A 19863-nucleotide genomic window follows, 5' to 3' on the forward strand; every position below is an offset into this window, starting at 1 on the left:
TGCTAAGATGATGGTAGTAGTGCTCACAGTTCACGGTGACTATCTCCACCCTGGATATGCAGTGACTGGAAGGTGCACCCTTTCTCCCATCAGGGCACTCCTGATGGCAGTTGAGGTGCCTTTGATGGTGAACAGTTTGGCTGGGTGCACAGCAGGAGGTTGCAATAAATAAAGTCTTTCTTTACTGGATTGATGATAGGGGTAGTAGTACTTATAGCAGCAAAAGGCACAGTTCAAAAGCATCTCACAGAGGTAACTATTCCCAATAGCTGTTTACAGGCAGCAACAATGATGGTAGCTGTAGTATTCTCTGTTTCTGTCTCTCTCTAAAGATACTTTGCCATCTCTCCAAGTAACAATAGGAATGCTATACTGTTCTTGTTAACCCTTTCTGCAATACCTCAGCTGAGGGGTACAGGTTTAAGATATGGATGGCCAGGCTATCTCAAAGTGTGGTATTGCTCCAGAGACAATAATCCTTTATGCAATAAAGGAGAAAATTCCTTGCTGTCAGAATCCCACATGACCCGGATGGTTCAGAACCTTCTATAGATGTCTGATCCCTTTATTTCAGGGGTACCCTGGTAATAGAGTAGCTCCCTTGGCAGTTGTAGTATCTTGGTCCCCATCACAATTCTGTGATCTGTATTTTCCCCAACTAGCACCACCCTGGCTACAAATGCCACTACTCTACTGGCCAGATGGCTAGTGCTGCTACTAAACACATTCTGACTCTCGGATGATGAGACCGGGTTCTTTCGTTTTGCAATCTCCCATTTTCCAGACATTTTTTTTATGAAGCCTATAACTGAGTTTCCTAAATGAAAAGACACAGGTTTGGTACACACAGATTACTGAACGATACTAGCAAAATTGCAAATGTTTTTTCTGTAATTTAAAGACAGAGGCGCAATAAAATTTCCCAAATTCCTCCTCTTGTACAAACACACTGCACACTGGTATTTCCAAGGGTAATCATTACAAGGGTTTTTACAAGAGTAATAATGCAATTTTTGCAGTGAAACATGTTTGAACTAGGTGTTCTGAAGAAGTAATTGCATCTCTTCATTAACACTTAGGTGTGACAATGCAGTTTTTTGGTCAGCGATGATAAAGACTGATGCAGTAGGCCTTTCCTAACACTTGTAATTTGTGTTACGGATGTGAAATGCGGTAGAATTATTGAGCACTTTTTTCACAACATAACATGTGTTCACTAAAACATAATATTTTTGCAGGGATAATACAAAACATGCCAAGTATACACTTTGATGTAGTATGCCTTCATTAACACAGTTTCCCCCCAAAAAATCACTGCATTGGAAGGAATCTGTAACTTAGAACTAGTTGCCAGAAGCTGAGCAGACACTAGCCTGACAGCAAATACACCCTCCTCCTGATTACACCCCTTAATATACCCAAATATTCTCTCCCTATAATCTTCTTACACTGTCCTTCCCAATTATCGACTCTCTCCCTATAATCTTTTATACTGTCCCTAGTTCAGAGTTTCAGTCTGCAGAGGCAGAGCCACAGAACAGCTTCCTTCCAGGTCACCAGTAAACCGCAGAATGACGTTCTGTTTGTTCTGCACAGTCACCTCCCTGCGTGCTGCTCCCCTGGTTGGCTGATATGGGCCCACTTTGACCCAGTGTCATGTGAGCATCTTTTTTTCTTACCTTGTGCTATTTCCCCACCAGTTCTCACAGTAAAATGGCATTGTGTCATTTTCTGCAATTCATCGAAACGAACTGCAAAAGATTTGTTGGTCAGATGAATTTTTGTGAAATTCATAATTAACTCGTTTCATTAGGAATCGATTTGCTGATCCTTGCTAAATACATATCTTGGACATGACTTATGGAAAATGTATTTATCAGTTGTTTTTCAAGATTTTTTTTTTTTTTATCCATAGTGATGGTTTCTCTGTCCTGTGATGTCTTCATGGATGGAATACCATCTGCTACTCATGGAAATCAAGGACATGCTCTTCTTAGCAGTCATCTACTCAATCCATTCTCCCCATGAGTCTCAGGAATTTTTCTAATAGGAGTGGCAGAGACCTAAATACATATCCTGGACATGACATATGGAAAATGTGTTTATCAATTTTCTTCAAGATTTCTTTTTTATCCATGGTGATGGTTTCTCTGTCCTATGACGTCTTCATGGATGGAGTACCATCTGCTACTCATGGAAACCAAGGGCATACCCTGCTTAATAGCTTAATAGAATGAGTTGGGGGGGGCAATTTTTTCCAGTCATTGCTATGTAAACAAATATTCTGAGATCTAATTAGTATCATGCTTGGAATATTTCATTTCTGGCACCGTAGACAACTAATTATATTACATGGGAGACAAATTAGTGGGATAGATACATGGACATGTGATCTGACTCATCATGAGTATCAATTATTTATTATTAGCATAAAAAATTATAGTGATTGAAGTAAACTCCTGGAAAACAACATATATTCAGATACTGAAAAAAAATAAAAATCCTCCATGAAAGAAAAGGTGCTGCCATGACCCAGTGTACATGTTCATGTATGTTTCGAAAATTTAACTGTTGGGCAGAATTTTCCCCCATCAAATGTCCCATAAAGGTAAATAAAGTGGCTGAAACAATTCCCTGTGTCTTACACTCTTGGTCACATTCTGTTTCTTAGGTGTCAAAGCTGTCGGGATTGTCTCCAAAATGGAGGAAATCTCCCTGACTCCTGGTAGAGCGGACAAGTCTCCTGTAAAAGCTGCGGGCAGCTGTCGCTAGGGGAAGCGAGCTGCATATGGTGACTACTGTGCCCATTGACTTATTGCAAGCTGTAAAAATCTGTATGCAGGGAGCTCCCCCTAGTGGTGGCACTGTTTATATGGGGAACTTTGATTATGAAGGACAGCCTGCTGGAACTGTTAATTGGGTTACTCTGATGTTGTTGTTAGAGGCTCTTTGGCCGTTATCAAGGTCTACACTTATGGGAGGGGCTTACAGTAAAATAAATATTATGTTGCACTCTGCATCTTAAGGTTCCTTGAAGGGGATTCTTAAAGGAGATGTCTCAAGCCTTTTTAGAATGTGTTTATTAGTTTTTTTTTTTATGTAGCATTTTTTATTTTTTTAAAAACTTCCCAGGAGGAGGCCATATTGGAGGCACAAACATCTTTTTGGTATTGTCTCATTGACAGAGATATGTCAGAAATTACTAGATGTTCTAAGGGTGTGTTTTCACTCGGAACGCATCAGATGGTGAGTCATTTGTGTGCTATGTAAGGTCATCTCTGGATTTTAAAACACTACTTCAATATAGGATCCAAAGTTGTTTTATCCAGTGGCTGGAATTTTCTGTTTTTTTTCTACATTGTCCGGGCTCCACGATCTTCCTGTGCCACAGAGTCATTGGAGGCTAGGCTTATCTGTCTTTGTTTTTTGTAGTACACAGCCACCTCCTCTAAGGATCATATAGTGGCAGAACAGTTGCATACAGAGCCTTATCTGCGTGCAGACCATTGCTCTCCTGCCTTATCTAGGACTCCAGAAGTACAACACAACTGCCATTAACCCTCTAATGATAATGAGATTACTCTGCTCATTCTATCCCAGTCTATACAGCAAAGCTGACAAGTGAGCTGCAAAAAACGGTGTCAGTTTATTGCGAATGCTATAATGACCAATGAGGAACAGGAGCTTTTCATACAGTGCCTTGCAAAAGTATTCACCCCTTGACTTTTTTTTTTAGTATTTTGGAACTTTACAGCCTTAAGTTCAATGTTTTGTTAATCTGAATTAGGGGTGGGCGATATACAGTTGCAAGAAAAAGTAAGTGAACCCTTTGGAATGATATGGATTTCTACACGAATTGGTCATAAGATGTGATCTGATCTTCATCTAAGTCACAACAATAGACAATCACAGTCTGCTTAAACTAATAACACACAAAGAATTAAATGTTACCATATTTTTATTGAACACACCATGTAAAAATTCACAGTGCAGGTGGAAAAAGTATGTGAACCCCTAGACTAATGACATCTCCAAGAGCTAATTGGAGTGATGTGTCAGCCAACTGGAGTCCAATCAATGAGATGAGATTGGAGGTGTTGGTTACAGCTGCCCTGCCCTATAAAAAACACACACCAGTTCTGTTTGTTTTTTTCACAAGAAGCATTGCCTGATGTGACTGATGCTTCGCACAAAAGAGCTCTCAGAAGACCTACAATTAAGAATTATTGACTTGCATAAAGCTGGAAAGGGTTATAAAAGTATCTCCAAAAGCCTTGCTGTTCATCAGTCCACGGTAAGACAAATTGTCTATAAATGGAGAAAGTTCAGGACTGCTGCTACTCTCCCTAGGAGTGGCCGTCCTGTAAAGATAACTGCAAGAGCACAGCGCAGACTGCTCAATGAGGTGAAGAAGAATCCTAGAGTGGCAGCTAAAGACTTACAATAGTCTCTGGTATATGCTAACATACCTGTTAGCGAATCTACGATACGTAAAACACTAACCAAGGATGGATTTCATGGGAGGATACCACAGAGGAAGCCACTGCTGTCCCAAAAAAACATTGCTGCACGTTTACAGTTTGCACAAGAGCACCTGAATGTTCCACAGCAGTACTGGAAAAATATTCTGTGGACAGATGAAACCAAAGTTGAGTTGTTTGGAAGAAACACACACTATGTGTGGAGAAAGAGAGGCACAGCACACCAACATCAAAACCTCATCCCAACTGTGAAGTATGGTGGTGGGGGCATCATGGTTTGGGGCTGCTTTGGGGCATCAGGGTCTGGACGGCTTGCCATCATCGAAGGAAAAAATGAATTCCCAAGTTTATCAAGACAATTTGCAGCAGAACTTAAGGCCATCTGACCACCAGCTGAAGCTCAACAGAAGATCAGTGTTGCAACAGGACAAAGACCCAAAGCATTGAAGTAAAACAACAGAATGGCTTAAACAGAAGAAAATACGCCTTCTGGAGTGGCCCAGTTAGAGTCCTGACTTCAACCAGATTTGAGATGCTGTGGCATGACCTCAAGAAAGCGATTCACACCAGACACCCCAAGAATATTGCTGAACTGAAACAGTTCTGTCAAGAGGAATGGTCAAGAATTACTCCTGACCGTTGTGCACGTCTGATCTGCAACTACAGGAAACGTTTGGTTGAAGTTATTGCTACCAAAGGAGGTTCAACCAGTTATTAAATCCAAGGGTTCATATACTTTTTCCACCGGCACTGTGAATGTTTACATGGTGTGTTCAATAAAAACATGGTAACATTTAATTATTTGTGTGTTATTAGTTTAAGCAGACTGTGATTGTCTATTGTTGTGACTTAGATGATCAGATCACATTTTATGACCAATTTGTACAGAAATCCATATCATTCCAAAGGGTTCACATACTTTTTCTTGCAACTGTATGCGATATGTGATATGGACAATATGAATCTGTGCAACGATACAGATTTTGTCCATATCGCATATATCGCCGGACCGCTATATGACCAGGAGCGGTAGTGAATAGACAAACCCGAACCTTCTCTGCTCACCGCTGTTGATCCGGCTCCTGACTACACACAGCATTGTACTTTAGTTGCCAGGGCCTGGCGTGCACACAGCATCAGCCCGCTGGCTGATGCTGTGTGGGAAGTCAGGTCCTGCAATGCATGCTGGGAAGAAGACGCGACACCTGCTGAGTGAGGACTGCCAACTCGCCGAGCACCCTGGCCTGCAGGATAGGTAAGTATAGCGATTCTGGGGGGGCAAATGCCACATAGGGGCTGATGGCACTGGCTCTTCTGGGTTGGGGGACATATGGCAGGCACCGGCAGATGGCAAATGCCACATGGGGGCTGATGGCACTGGCTCTTCTGGGCTGGGGGACATATGGCAGGCACAGGCAGATGGCAAATGCCACATGGGGGCTGATGGCACTGCCTCTTCTGGGCTGGGGGACATATGGCAGGCACAGGCAGATGGCAAATGCCACATGGGGGCTGATGGCACTGGCTCTTCTGGGCTGGGGGACATATGGCAGGCACAGGCAGATGGCAAATGCCACATGGGGGCTGATGGCACTGGTTCTTATGGGCTGGGGGACATATGGCAGGCACAGGCAGATGGCAAATGCCACATGGGGGCTGATGGCACTGGCTCTTCTGGGCTGGGGATATATGGCAGGCACAGGCAGATGGCAAATGCCACATGGGGGCTGATGGCACTGGCTCTTCTGGGCTGGGGGACATATGGCAGGCACAGGCAGATGGCAAATGCCACATGGGGGCTGATGGCACTGCCTCTTCTGGGCTGGGGGACATATGGCAGGCACAGGCAGATGGCAAATGCCACATGGGGGCTGATGGCACTGGCTCTTCTGGGCTGGGGGACATATGGCAGGCACAGGCAGATGGCAAATGCCACATGGGGGCTGATGGCACTGGTTCTTATGGGCTGGGGGACATATGGCAGGCACAAGCAGATGGCAAATGCCACATGGGGGCTGATGGCACTGGCTCTTCTGGGCTGGGGATATATGGCAGGCACAGGCAGATGGCAAATGCCACATGGGGCTGATGGCACTGGCTCTTCTGGGCTGGGGGACATATGGCAGGCACAGGCAGATGGCAAATGCCACATGGGGGCTGATGGCACTGGTTCTTATGGGCTGGGGGACATATGGCAGGCACAGGCAGATGGCAAATGCCACATGGGGGCTGATGGCACTGGCTCTTCTGGGCTGGGGATATATGGCAGGCACAGGCAGATGGCAAATGCCATATGGGGGCTCATGGCACTGGCTCTTCTGGGCTGGGGGACATATGGCAGGCAGATGGCAAATGCCACATGGGTGCTGATGGCATTGGCTCTTGTGGGCTGGGGGACATATGGCAGGCACAGGCAGATGGCAAATACCACATGGGGGCTGATGGCACTGGCTCTTCTGGGCTGGGGGACATATGGCAGACAGATGGCAAATGCCACATGGGGGCAGCGGCTGATGGCACTGGCTCTTTTGGGGGACATATGGCAGGCAGATGATGGCAAATGCCACAACATGGTTATTTATAAACCACAATAAAAAATATTGTTTTTGGAAAGCAAATAGCAATACGTAGTATAAGAAGGTTTTGTCTTAGAGTACTCAATTGCTAAAATAATCGTTTCCTGCAGCCCTAGATGTCATCAAGCTGTGCAACTCGCAAGCATGGAGGAGCTTACACCAGTTACACGTGGGGTGGAACAGGAGAAGGTGCTCGTAAAGAAGACCGGTGTAACATCAGTCATATGGACCTGGTTTGGGTTTAAGGAGTCGGATGTTGATCATAACAATATAATCTGCAAATTATGCCGGGCGAGAATAATAGCGAAGAGAGGGAATACAACAAATTTGTTTTATCACCTCAAAATGAAGCACATTTTGGAATATGAAGATAGCCAAAAACTGCGCTCTCCACAAACGGACAGTCAGTCAAGTGGAAAGAAAAAAGGTGGCCCTGCCCCTGCCCACCAGCAGACCGATATTTTAAAAGCATTTTCTAAAGACACTCCGTATGACAACAAAAAAACGGCGGTGGATTGACATTACAAATGCCATTACCCTGTACTTGTGTAAGGAAATGGTGCCGTTTCTTACAGTGGAGAAAAGCGGCTTTCAGAATATGATTAAGACACTCGATCCACATTATGAGGTACCTAGCCGCAAATACTTTAGCCAAACAGAAGTGCCCAAACTGTATGACAAAGTCTGCGAGCAAGTGAAGAAAGAACTCTGGAGCATAAAACACTATGCAACTACTACAGACTTGTGGTCAAGTCGCACAATGGAGCCTTACATTAGTCTCACAATCCACTTCATCAATGACTAGTGGAAGTTGTGCAGCAGATGCCTACAGACATCTTATTTTCCAGAGGATCATACGGGCGAACTGATATCTCAGGGATTAAAGGAAGCGCTAGAGTCATGGGGACTTAAAGAAGAGTTACAAGTCTGCATAACCACAGACAATGGCGCAAATATTGTGAAAGCAGTGGAAATGAACGGCTGGACAAGACTGCAGTGCTTTGGCCACAGGCTCCACCTCGCCATCGGTAGGTTAACGTTTCTTTTAGTCCTAGACTAGTTCAACATAATAAACATAATTGACTGTGCTAATAATATCTTCCAATTTTGTCATTAGAGAGAAGTGTGAAAGACGCCCGTGTTGAACATGCAATTGGCAAATGCAAGAAAATAGTGAGCGCCTTTTCTTACACTTGGAAAAGGAAGAGACAAATGGCTAATGTCCAGGCTGAGCTGAACCTGCCTCCTCACCGTCTCATCACTGAAACACCAACAAGATGGGGGTCTCGACAGCAGATGATTCAGCGGGTGCTTGAACAAGAGAAGGCCATAGCACAGGTCCTGAAAGCAGACCGGAAAACCAGACACCTGGTACCAACTTGGCAGGACATTGATGTGTTAGAATCTATGAGCAAGACCCTCAATCCCCTGTTGGAGTTCATAGATGCTCTGTCGGGAGAAGAGTATGTGAGTGTGTCGTATGTCAAACCTGTGCTCCACCTTCTAAACACCACAGTTCTTCCTCTAGCTGATGATGACATTGACACAGACCTGACAAAGGACATGAAGACAGCCATCCTCAAGTATTTAAATGAGAAGTACTCAGACGCTGAAACTGATGACCTCCTGGATATGGCCTCCTTGGTCGACCCACGCTTCAGATTATCATATACAGCAGATGACCGAAGAGACTACATCTTCACAAAAGCAGCAGCAGAAATTCAGGCAGTGCTAGAGACGCAAGCTGTGTTTGCCACAGAGTCACCACCAACACACACAAGCACAGGAGCTGATGGAGAAGCCCAGAGAGAACCCATGAGGAGTAAACAAAGTCTGGGCAGCTTTTTCAAAAAGGCATCCGCTCAGCCTGGCCCAGCTGCCCTCACTGACAGAGAAGTGATTAAAATTGAGCTTAAAGGGAGTCTGTCACCTCCATATGGCCATATAGAGTGCTTACATGGCTTTGTAGCACACCTATACAGGATTGTAACGGTACCTATGTTGTCTTGCACCAGCAGGAAAAACGAAGTTTAATTCATATGCAAATTAGCACTCGCAAGTGCCCCGGGGCGGCGTGCACCCAAACCAGTCAGGAAAGATAGAGTGATGTGATCACTACGAGATTCCAAAACTGAGGCTCTGAGCAGACACGGAACAGACCCCAATATAGTCTATGGGGTCTTTATGCTCCGTTAAACTCGGTTAGGTGTCAGTTATCTGCTGAATCCATCCTTTCCGTTCTCCTGCTCCTTAACCAAGCCGGAGAACGGAAAGGAGAAACGGTGATGTGAATGGAAGGGAGCCTAAGTAATCAGGACAGGAGGAAGAAATGTAATGTTTACTATTTTACATTTGGCACTTTATTTTCAAGAAATTTGTGTTTTACTAACACTTCATCTTTAAATTATTTGGAAAAAGATGTGTTACACAATACACATATTAAAAATTTCTTGCAAAGTTTATTATTTTGTATTTTTTGTATACATGCAGAAGAAAATTATATATCGCATTATATATCGCATATCGCACATGCTTCAAATTATATCGCAATATAGATTTTAGACCATATCGCCCACCCCTAATCTGAATTTTATGTGATAGACTATTGTGTTCTGATCCAAGTTGGTGACGTAAAATGAGAAAAATATATAAATAAAACTATTGATTAGAAATAGAAAACATAACATTGGCCTGTGCGTATGTATTCACCCCCTTTGTTAGGAAGCCCATAAAAAGCTCTGGTGCAACCAATTACCTTCAGAAGTCACATAATCAGTGAAATGATGTCCACCTGTGTGCAATCTAAGTGTCACATGATCTGTCATTACATATACACACACCTTTTTTAAAAGGCCCCAAAGGCTGCAACACCTAAGCAAGAGGCATCACTAACCAAACACTGCCATGAAGACCAAGGAGCTCTCCAAACAAGTAAGGGACAATGTTGTTAAAGGGCTTCTGTCAGCCCACTAAACGTTTTTTTTTTTTTTTTTGGTTAATAATAATCCCTACACTGCGAGCTCCCTATACATAAGCTAAATATTCATTTTGGTTCTGTAGATTTTGTTAAAAAGCTATTTTTATAATATGTAAATTACCTTGCTACCAGCAAGTAGGGCGGCTACTTGCTGGTAGCAGCCGCATCCTCCTCTCATAATGACGCCCCCTCCGCTGTGTGATTGACAGGGCCAGGGAACGGGATCGTTCTCTGCTGGCCCTGTTTGAATTCAAAATATCGCGCCTGCGCCGTACCTGTCTTTAATCGGCGCAGGCGCACTGAGAGGCAGCCGCTCTCTCGGCCGCTCCATCCTCAATGCGCCTGCGCCGATGACGTCACATCTACACCTGGCGCAGGCGCATTGAGGATGGAGCGGCCGCCTCTCAGTGCGCCTGCGCCGATTTCCTTCTCACATGCTGACTGGTTTTCAATGTATTTTATAGGTATTTTCATGGAAACCTCAGGATCAGACCTTAGAGATGAGTAATAAAGAATCATTTACAGAAAAGGAGATACTAATAGGCTTACTCATTTAGGAAAATCAGTTAATATTTGTCCTTATTTTGAAGGATGATTGAGAGATAAGGGGAACAGGTAGCACCCTTGGTCTGGGCAGATGAGAACTTCTTTCTGTCCAACCAAACATTACTGTCTGCTCTGCTGACAGCTTTTGACACTCAGGCAGAAAAAGACAGCAACAACTCTATGTCAGTGATATCAATATGACAATGTTAGCCCTAAGCACTATTTATTTTCTTTATTTCAGACTATGGATCTCTCTGCAAAGCTTAGAACCATACAATGCACCAAGCAGCACTCTCTGCCTCTCTCCCAGCGGGAAGTGTCAGCACATATTGTATCTTCAGCAATTGAATTGTTTTGAACTGTATGCAAGCCAAAACTTTCTCTCTAAATAACTGGCCATCCGCCTTCACCCACTATCTATTGCTGTGGAAAACAGAGATTAGAGACCCTATAACCCTAGACAGCTTCTTATCTCTCCTGCCCTATTGACATAATGTGTGTGTGTGTGTATGTGTGTGGCATGTCTATGACCAGATTAGTACTGGAGAAATTTCCTAAGGCTTGATCTCATCTTCCTCACACAATTGTATGAATTATTCAAGCAGCTCTGTGTTCAGAAAAGAAAACAGAGATGTTGATTGACACATAATGAAATAAACACAAGATAAGATTTCCCATCACTTACCAACGTTAGTTTTTTCTCCACTTTGGCCGCATTCGGCATTTTGTCATAGTTCTGTATTTCCTGATAGGCTTTATGAAGCTTCCAGGCTATGGTGGTATAACAAGTGATGATTGTCGTAGCGGGGGTAATAGTGCACAGGATAAACATGCTGAGAATGAATGAGAATCCACTGACGGAATTCTGGAACTCAGCCCAGGCAATGGTGCAAGAAATACCGAATGGTTCCGGGCCATAGTGACCCCATCCGACCAATGGAAATATTGCCCAGAGCAACGCGTAGAGCCATATGCCCATGATCACAATGTATATTGTTTTCTTCTTTATCATATTGCCTGGAAGAGTAAACAATTGTTAATTTGTATGAAATGTTGCTGCCATTGCAATGTAAATCACGAAACGCGTGGTGTCAACGTCATGCTCACAGGAAGGAGAGGGAAGCATAAAATGTCTACATGAAGGTAACATCATGTTAATATATGAACATAATTTGAAAAATAAGGTTGGGTAGCATTGTGAGCATGAAGCCTCATCTACACGTGATTTTGTGGTTGCTTAGGCAACTGGCGCCCCCTGCCCCCATTTCCCGTAGCGTCTCCAGTGGCATATCTTCCATGGAAGCAAACCATGCAGTTGCTATGGTTCCCTGGGGAAAGAGGGGGACTAGGGCTGAACGCCTGTTCCCGTCATGAAAACACTATATTTTCATGCAACCATTACTAGGGGGAGCTCAGTGCAAAGAGATTTTACTGCTTCCATTGCAGTCAATGGTAAATGTATACATTCTTATGCACTGAGCTCCTGCTAGTGGTGGCATCAGATAGACAGCTTCATAATACACTACATGAGGAAATGCATTGAGAACTATGGTGCTCATTATAAGCGTCATATTTTTAAAGCACCCGCTCCACTTTTTCTATCGAATTTGCATAATAGCCGCATCCTAAGCTAACATGAATGTTCCTAAAACAACCTATTGCAATTTCCAGTTTGGAAGATTTATTTTTATGTGGATAGAAATGTCAAAAAACACCAATGTGTTGAAAAAACATGTTTATAATAAAACCTTCTTATCCCTATAAAATATATTAAAAAAGCCCAAAATGTTGGACTTAAAGGGATTGTCCGGCAAAAAATATTCTACATTTGTAAAACCAGCACCTGGATCTGAATACCTTCGTAATTGGCTGTAATTAAAAATGTTGCATAGTCACTGAGTTATTCAATAAAATGTATCTGTAGAGCGCCACCTGCTGTTTGCTCTTTTTTAAAACTCTTTGTCTAGCTCACTGAGATGGAAGCACATGCTAAGCTCCATCCTTCAGGACCCAAGGACATGCCCTCTGAGAAAGGACATGACCCCTGAGCTGCCAGCTTGAAATACGAAGGGGGAGATCTCTGTATTCATGTGAGATACGGGGCTGGTTCTAGCTTTGTTAGAGAGAGTATCACCAAAGAAATTGCACAAAATCGCATAGTAAATATAAATAAACTTTATTGACAATGTAAAATACATACATGAAGATAAAAAAAGGCAGCACAAAGGTGGAACACAAGGGAGAGGAATAGGACCCAAGGAGGGGCTGGGAGGTCAGAAGAAGAAGCCAGATTGACTGGCAAAACGGCGTTGGGTCAGGAGGTGTTTGAGAGATCGACACACCCCTCAGGGTATGCTTATCCTTTTCTCTTAACCACCAAGTCTGTTTATCCTCACATTTGTCTCCATTTGCCATTGCTTGGGGCTCATTGTCTTGAGGTGTCTTGGTGACCAGCATCTGATTATCTTAATATATTTTTCCCTGACTCTTGGTGTGCTGACCTCCCAGCCCCATCTTGGGTCCTATTCCTCTCCCTTGTGTTCCACCTTTGTGCTGCCTTTTTTTATCTTCATGTATGTATTTTACATTGTCAATAAAGTTTATTTATATTTACTATGCAAAGATTTTTGTGGAATTTCTTTGGTGATAGTTAAGGCTCCTTGTGGCTCCGCAATTCTTTGCGATTTTTTCTGTCCGGTAACAATTTGGTAGCCTTTGTTAGAAAGAGGTTGTCATGTTCTATTATATGATATCTGATTTTCATTTTTTAGATTATTCATGGAATAACCGCTTTAAAAATAATGCGCCGTAAAAAAGGTTATAATAGCATCATGAAAAACTGTACAACTCTCTAATATGTCTTGTGATCAGTTCCTTACTATTTACAAAATCTCTGCTTACAAGTGCAGTGACCCACCAGGGGAGTGCTGGTGGTGGCACAGATAGGAGCAGTAGTGGTTCATGGTGGCTGCCCTACTCTTAGGGCTCCCTGGGACAATGCAACAGAGAATGGATGGCGCACACTTTCTTCCCTCTGACAGACCCACAGGCCTTTTGGGGAACTGGTTGTAATTGCTATTAGTAGTAGTTGTAGTACTAGCAGTAACAATTATGGGCTGAGAAACCATCAAGCCTTGGTCAAGATGTTTTTTTAGGATCCTAATATGAACACTGGATGTTTCTAGTCACCAAAAAGAGCAACTAGAAATAGACAGATGATGACCTAAACTACAAGAACAAAGGACAATGCAGCAGCACTCTGTAAACACAAATAAAGTGCCATAATTATAGAAAATATTCTGCTGCTTATTTTGCAAATTTGAGATTCTTGGCAAATATATTTTGCACAAAATTATTTGGGCCTGTCTGCCAAATGTCAAGGTGATCTCTATAAAACGGGAACCTAATACTAAATCCTACCTGTTATGTGCCATAATGGCCACCATAAAATTCAGGGAGTGCAGGTTCCACGTGCATGCTGGATCCACTCTGCTTTTTACCATTTTTGGTGCCATAACAGCCTACATTAAATCCAGGGATGCAGGTACCAACATGCTGTCACGGATCAGAGCGGGGGTAACTCTAATCCGTGGGATGTCAATATGAAAGATAGCTGCTAGGCCAGGACAGGAATCAGGGATCAGGTCACCTCCTATCACATCCCTAATTCTGACCCTGTCTCCTAGCCGTATGAGCCAACCCTGATGGTAGGAGGGCTCATACTCAGGAACCTAAGATCCCTACTAGCCCTCAGGGTGGCCCTGGACTAGGAGCAGAGTAAGACGACCTATTCCTCCACATCACGGAGGAACGGGAGTCTCACTGGCCAAGCTGCAAGGAAAAGGGAACATGTACAGCATATGGCAATGGCAGGTAAGTAGACAAGTATCACACGTACCTGCCACAGACACACAGCCTGGAACCCATGAACGAGTGCTGCTGTCCACAAGAACACAAACGGACACAGCCCACACCACATATCACACAGGAACCCAGGACCATAAGCTGCAATAAAGATAAATACACCACTAGACATATAATAATACAAGAACAATAATGTCTAACATAACTTATGACCACAAGGATGGCCCTCACTGGCAGATGGTATAATACCAGGAGGATGACTCCAGCAACCGCATGGTTGAAGTACCCCTCAGCTTCTGGCATCCAGCAGGAGATAAATAGCCCCAAGTAGCCACACCCAGACAGAGACACACTCAGTGTTCACACACTAGGAAGGGAATTAACCCTTCCAATACCAGGCAAGGGATGGAAGCTACTTAAAGGGGAAAAACACAAACAAGCACACACTCCACTTGTTACCGCGGGCAATGGCATGCGTGGCAACCATGTCCTGGGGATCAGCCAGAAGGCCAAGACACTGCCATCACATGAACACACCAAACGTTGCCACGGGCAACCACAAGTGAAGGAAAGTGTCACTAAACACACCATAGGCCGTGACACATGCATGCTGAGCCCACTCTATACCTCTCCTGGGGCCAAACGGCTTCTAATAAATACTACAGGCTACAGCTTTATACTTACGCTAATTAAAATCAGCCTATTGGACAGACAGACTAGTGAGGGGTGGCCCCATAGGCTGAGGTAGCTTGTTTGCTTCGTAATAGTGAGATCACAGACGTCCATGTAAGCAGTGGACAGTAGAAGATTGGAAACAGGTGATTTGGAGTGATGAATGACTATTCTCAATAGACTATTGTCAAGACGAATGTCAATAGACTGGGTTCTGATGGGTGTAAATGGGTCTGGAAGAAACAAGGGAAAAAGGGGGCTAAGGGATTGAGAAATTGAAGGAACTGGAAGTTCGGTGGAAGAAGGCTGATGATATGGGGTTGTTTTACAGTCAAAGGCGTTCGATACTTGACCAGGATTGTTGGTGGTCTGAATGCTGAGCTAGACTGAACAAAAATATAAACGCAACACTTTTGGTTTTTCTCCTATTTTGCATGATCTGAGGGGGGGGGGGGGTCAGAAAACCAGTCAGTATCTGGTGTGGCCACCATTTGCCTCACGAAGTGCAACACATCTCCGTTGCATAGAGTTGATCAGGTTGTTAATTGTGGCCCGTGGAATGTTGCTCCACTCCTCTTTAATAGCTGTGCGAAGTTGCAGACCGATTGTTGCTGCAGCTGTCCAGGTGGCTGGTCTCAGATGAGTATGGAGGTGAACATGCTGGATGTGGAGGTCCTGGAATGATGTGGCTACACGTGGTCTGCAGTTGTGAGGCCGGTAGGATGTACTGCCAAATTCTCTGCAATACCTTTGGAGACGGCTTATGGTAGAGAAATGAACATTCATTGAATGGGCAAGAGCTCTGGTAGACATTCCTGCAGTCAGCATGCCAACTGCACTCTCCCTCATAAGTTGCGACATTTGTGGCATTGTGCTATTTGATCAAATTGCACATTTCAGAGTGGACTTTTATTGTGGGAAGTCTATTTATGCTGTCTAATCAGCACCTTGATATGCCAGACCTGTGAGGTGGAATGGATTATCTCAGCAAAGGAGAAGTGCTCACTAACACAGATTTAGACAGATTTGTGAACAATATTGGAGAGTAATGGGTCTTTTGTGTATGTAGAAAATGTTTCAGAACTTTGAGTTCAGCTCATGCAAAATGGGAGCAAAACCGAAAGAGTTGCGTTTATATTGTTGTTCAGTGTTTCCTACAAGACAAATTACTTCGTACACTCGAGTACTATGGGTATGAAAAGGACGACATAGTGTTCCAGCAGGACAACGACCCAAAGCATATGTCGAGATTGGCAAAGAACGGTTCAATGACAATGAAGTAGAGGTGCTGGATTGGCCCCCACAGTCCCCAGACCTCAACCCAATTGAAGACGTGTGGGTAACGTTGAAGAAAAAGCTGTTTTCGTTCCCCAGTGAGTTGACCAGTATGCACCAAAATTGGGAATGTGTAGAAGAGACCTGGGAGAAGATCTTAGTCGAGACATGCTTGAATCTGATCGAGAGTATACCCATAAGGATTCAGTCAGTGTTGAAGGTGGATTTAAAAATTGAGATAGCCAAGATCATTGTCTATAAAATGGTGGTAGTCTCCCATTCAAAGCTGTGAGTTACCCTTTTGCTCCTCAGTGTACATAGTGGTCATTTATCACATGGAGAAGAGATGCATACATGTGTCCATCTGTATCACCACCAGATTGAATTCAGGATGAACAACCCCAGTTCTTTCCTGGAGATGGACACTTATCGGTTGCACAGTCAACCAGACTGGAAGGTCTTACAAAGAGTAAAAATATATCCTCAACTACTATAGAGAACTGAGACTTCCATACATCCAAGATCAATTCTAGATGACTTTCCTACAATTCATCTTTTTAACCTCCGCACAAGACTATCTATATCATCTACCTTCCTTGATGCAGCCAAGAATATCCAAACCATAACATCTCCATCACTATTCTTGACACTGTATCAGGTTTGTCTGGTAAAATGTTGTCTAGGTTGGCTAGATGTTGGAAGACTGCTAATTTGCATATTGTTTTCCCCAAGAAGCCCTAAAGAACCCACTATGTCAGTTGTGGAACACCACACAAGGAGAAACAGTATCTCTTGAGACCTGCATCACCAAGGCTTCTCACCTAGCTAACCTCTGTACTGATGAAGGGCAAGAACCCCTAGTCTGCAGATTGACCCCTTTTCCTTTTGGAGAAAGTTCTTGGTTTGGTTATCATAAGTCATGCTACACAACCAATTAAAGGATAGAATATTGACTATAGGTAGCTACCCTCAGTAGGTGGCGCCATAGAGACAATTTATTGCATATCCTTTTCCCCAGGGAGTATTGCCTGGTATATAAGACTCCGTACACTGGCCCTGGCACTCTCTACAAGGACAAACAGTCATTAAGTCTTCCAGAGCAGGGGGTGCACTTTGCTGTGTGTTATTCTTAAAATGACATATTTTCCGAATTTGCATAGCTTATTTTTCTCTACATATGTTCAATAAGAAATCATTTTAGATGGATAAGTTACTCACGGTTGCTTGTCGTTGTGCTGGTCACTAGATATCGGATCACCGCCATTGTTGTTAATGTCATCATACTTGCTACTCCAAAAAAGAATCCCATCAGGGCGTAATACAGACAGGAAGGATCCCCCCCAATCCATGCATGATTCCAAGCAGAGGCAATGGCCAGAGGGTACATGCTCACAGCCATACCCAAATCGGTGACAGCTAGGTTTACGGACAGGAGATCCGCTGATTTCAGGTGGGAGAAGCATTTCACTGCTGTAGCAAGCACAGCAACATTGCCCACCACAGTCAGTATAGCTGAAATTGAAGGAAAAAAATAAGTGTAAATTTTTTTGAATAATATTTGTGAAACTAGGGGTGAATTTCGCCCCCATTGCAGTCCAAACAGACTGCACATAAAAGAAGTTCATCATACCAAAAATAGTTATGGATCAGACAAAATTGGACAAGCTCAATCAAATATGCTTTTTGGGTATTTTCAAAGGAATAATCCTGCTTAAGGAAAAATAAATCACCACCTCTATCCCTTTAAACCAGCAGTGACAGATTCCCTTTCAACCTATGCAGGGGATTGGGAGCTTTGTATGAAAAAAATGGATCTTTGAGAAATATAATATATAATAAGAAATGTATAGACAAAGACTTTAGGTATGTTTAGATTAGACCAATTTAAAGGGGTGGTTACATCTGGGACATTTATGGCATATATCGATAGGGTATTCTATACACGTCAGATAGGTGCAGGTCCTACCTCTGGAGCCCACTCCTATTTCTAGAAAAGAACCCTGAAGTGAATCGAAAGCACATATTGCTTATGCGCGACCACCTCTTCATTCACTGCTATGGGATTTCTGAATATAGCTGAGTGAGCTCACCCACAAACACAGGCACGTCTCCATTCACCTCTATATAACACCTAAAATAGCCAAAGCAGGGCTCAGCTATTATTGGAAGTCCATAGTGAAGAATGAAGGGTGTCAGCGCATGCGCAGCTTGCTTTCTGTTCACTTCAGAGCCACGTTTTGGAGGTAGGAGTGGGTCCCTCTGGTGCAACCTGCACTTTTCAGACCTTTTTAGCATATTCTACCAATGTATGCTATGAATGCATCAGATGAGGAAGGCTACCTTCACACTAGCGGCACGGACCTCTGGCAGGCTGTTCTGTAGGGGTGAACAACCTGTCGGATTCATCCTGCCGCTAGTGACCATGTGCCCCCGGACTGCCGCTCTGTCCCCTGTGAGGCAGTGACAGACATCACGGCTGCTAGGGGAGAGATATGGCAGGAGTTTCCATTTCTTCGTTGTCCATCAGCAGGTCAGAGGCAGCACCAGGTGGAACAATCAGTCCGGGATAAGATCCCAGTCCAGACTGTTAGGAGGAGGAAGAGTCTGTGTGCAGCAGAGGCCTGGGAAGGCTCTGTACAGGTGGGCTCAGGCGAGCCGGCTGAGGGGCCACGGGGCTAGGTGTTAGCCTGAACTTTAGGGGACTCCGCGAGGTCTTGGAATCGACGGTCGCTAGGTCAGAGTCAGGAGGACTTCTGGGCCACAATCCCCCCAAAAGGTACTGGACTTTGTTACAGCCTGGAAGTGCTGGATTGTTAGGCTGGGAAAAGCCGCATGTTCTTCCCGTGTGTGAACGGGGCTTTCAGCGAGGTAGGGAGTCCTCATGTTTAGTTAGAGCCTAGCCGGGCAGGTGTTTTATTTGTATTGTTTGTTTTGGTTTTGCTGAAGTGCCAAATAAAAGCAATGTTTGGCCCCTAACCCTGTGGTCGATGAAGATTATTGTGAGAATGACCCCTGAATAAGAGGCGATCCCTTACACCCCATTGACTATAACGCGGGCTGAGTTCCGGCGGAGGCAAGGCAGCGCACGGCGAGAGGCTGCCGGAATAAAACTATGACATGTCCGACATTTATTCAGGCAGCCTCTCGCCATGCGCTGCCGTGTCTCTGCCAGAACTCCATCCCACCCCATTATAGTCAATGGAGACGGAGCGGCAGTCTGGGGGCACACGTTCACTAGCGGCAGGATGGATCCGCCAGGCTGTTCACCCGACGGAACAGCCTGTCGGAGGTTCGTGCCGCTAGTGTGAAAGTAGCCTAAACCCCTTTAAGATTACACTTTTTATTTTCTACTCATCTAATAAGACGCTAATAATGAGTTTTCTGCAGAGGTTCCTTGCGAATGGTATAATACCCCCCACACCCACTGCTATGTGTCCGTAATAGCAGAAGAGAGGCTTTACAGACATTGCTT

General features: G+C 44.1%; 1 protein-coding gene across 1 annotated transcript in view; it reads right to left on the reverse strand.

The window, feature by feature from the left end:
- LOC122936019 (opsin-5-like) overlaps window positions 1-19863 on the reverse strand; it is a 51219-nt gene that overhangs the window by 15227 nt on the left and 16129 nt on the right. The window contains exons 2-3 of the mRNA XM_044292011.1: window positions 17610-17903; window positions 11266-11597 (exon numbers count right to left, since the gene is read on the reverse strand). Of these exons, the coding sequence (XP_044147946.1) occupies window positions 11266-11597; window positions 17610-17903 (626 nt within the window). The remainder of the gene's footprint in view (window positions 1-11265; window positions 11598-17609; window positions 17904-19863) is intronic.

The sequence above is a fragment of the Bufo gargarizans genome, chromosome 4, assembly GCF_014858855.1.
Source record: "Bufo gargarizans isolate SCDJY-AF-19 chromosome 4, ASM1485885v1, whole genome shotgun sequence".
Taxonomy (NCBI): domain Eukaryota; kingdom Metazoa; phylum Chordata; class Amphibia; order Anura; family Bufonidae; genus Bufo; species Bufo gargarizans.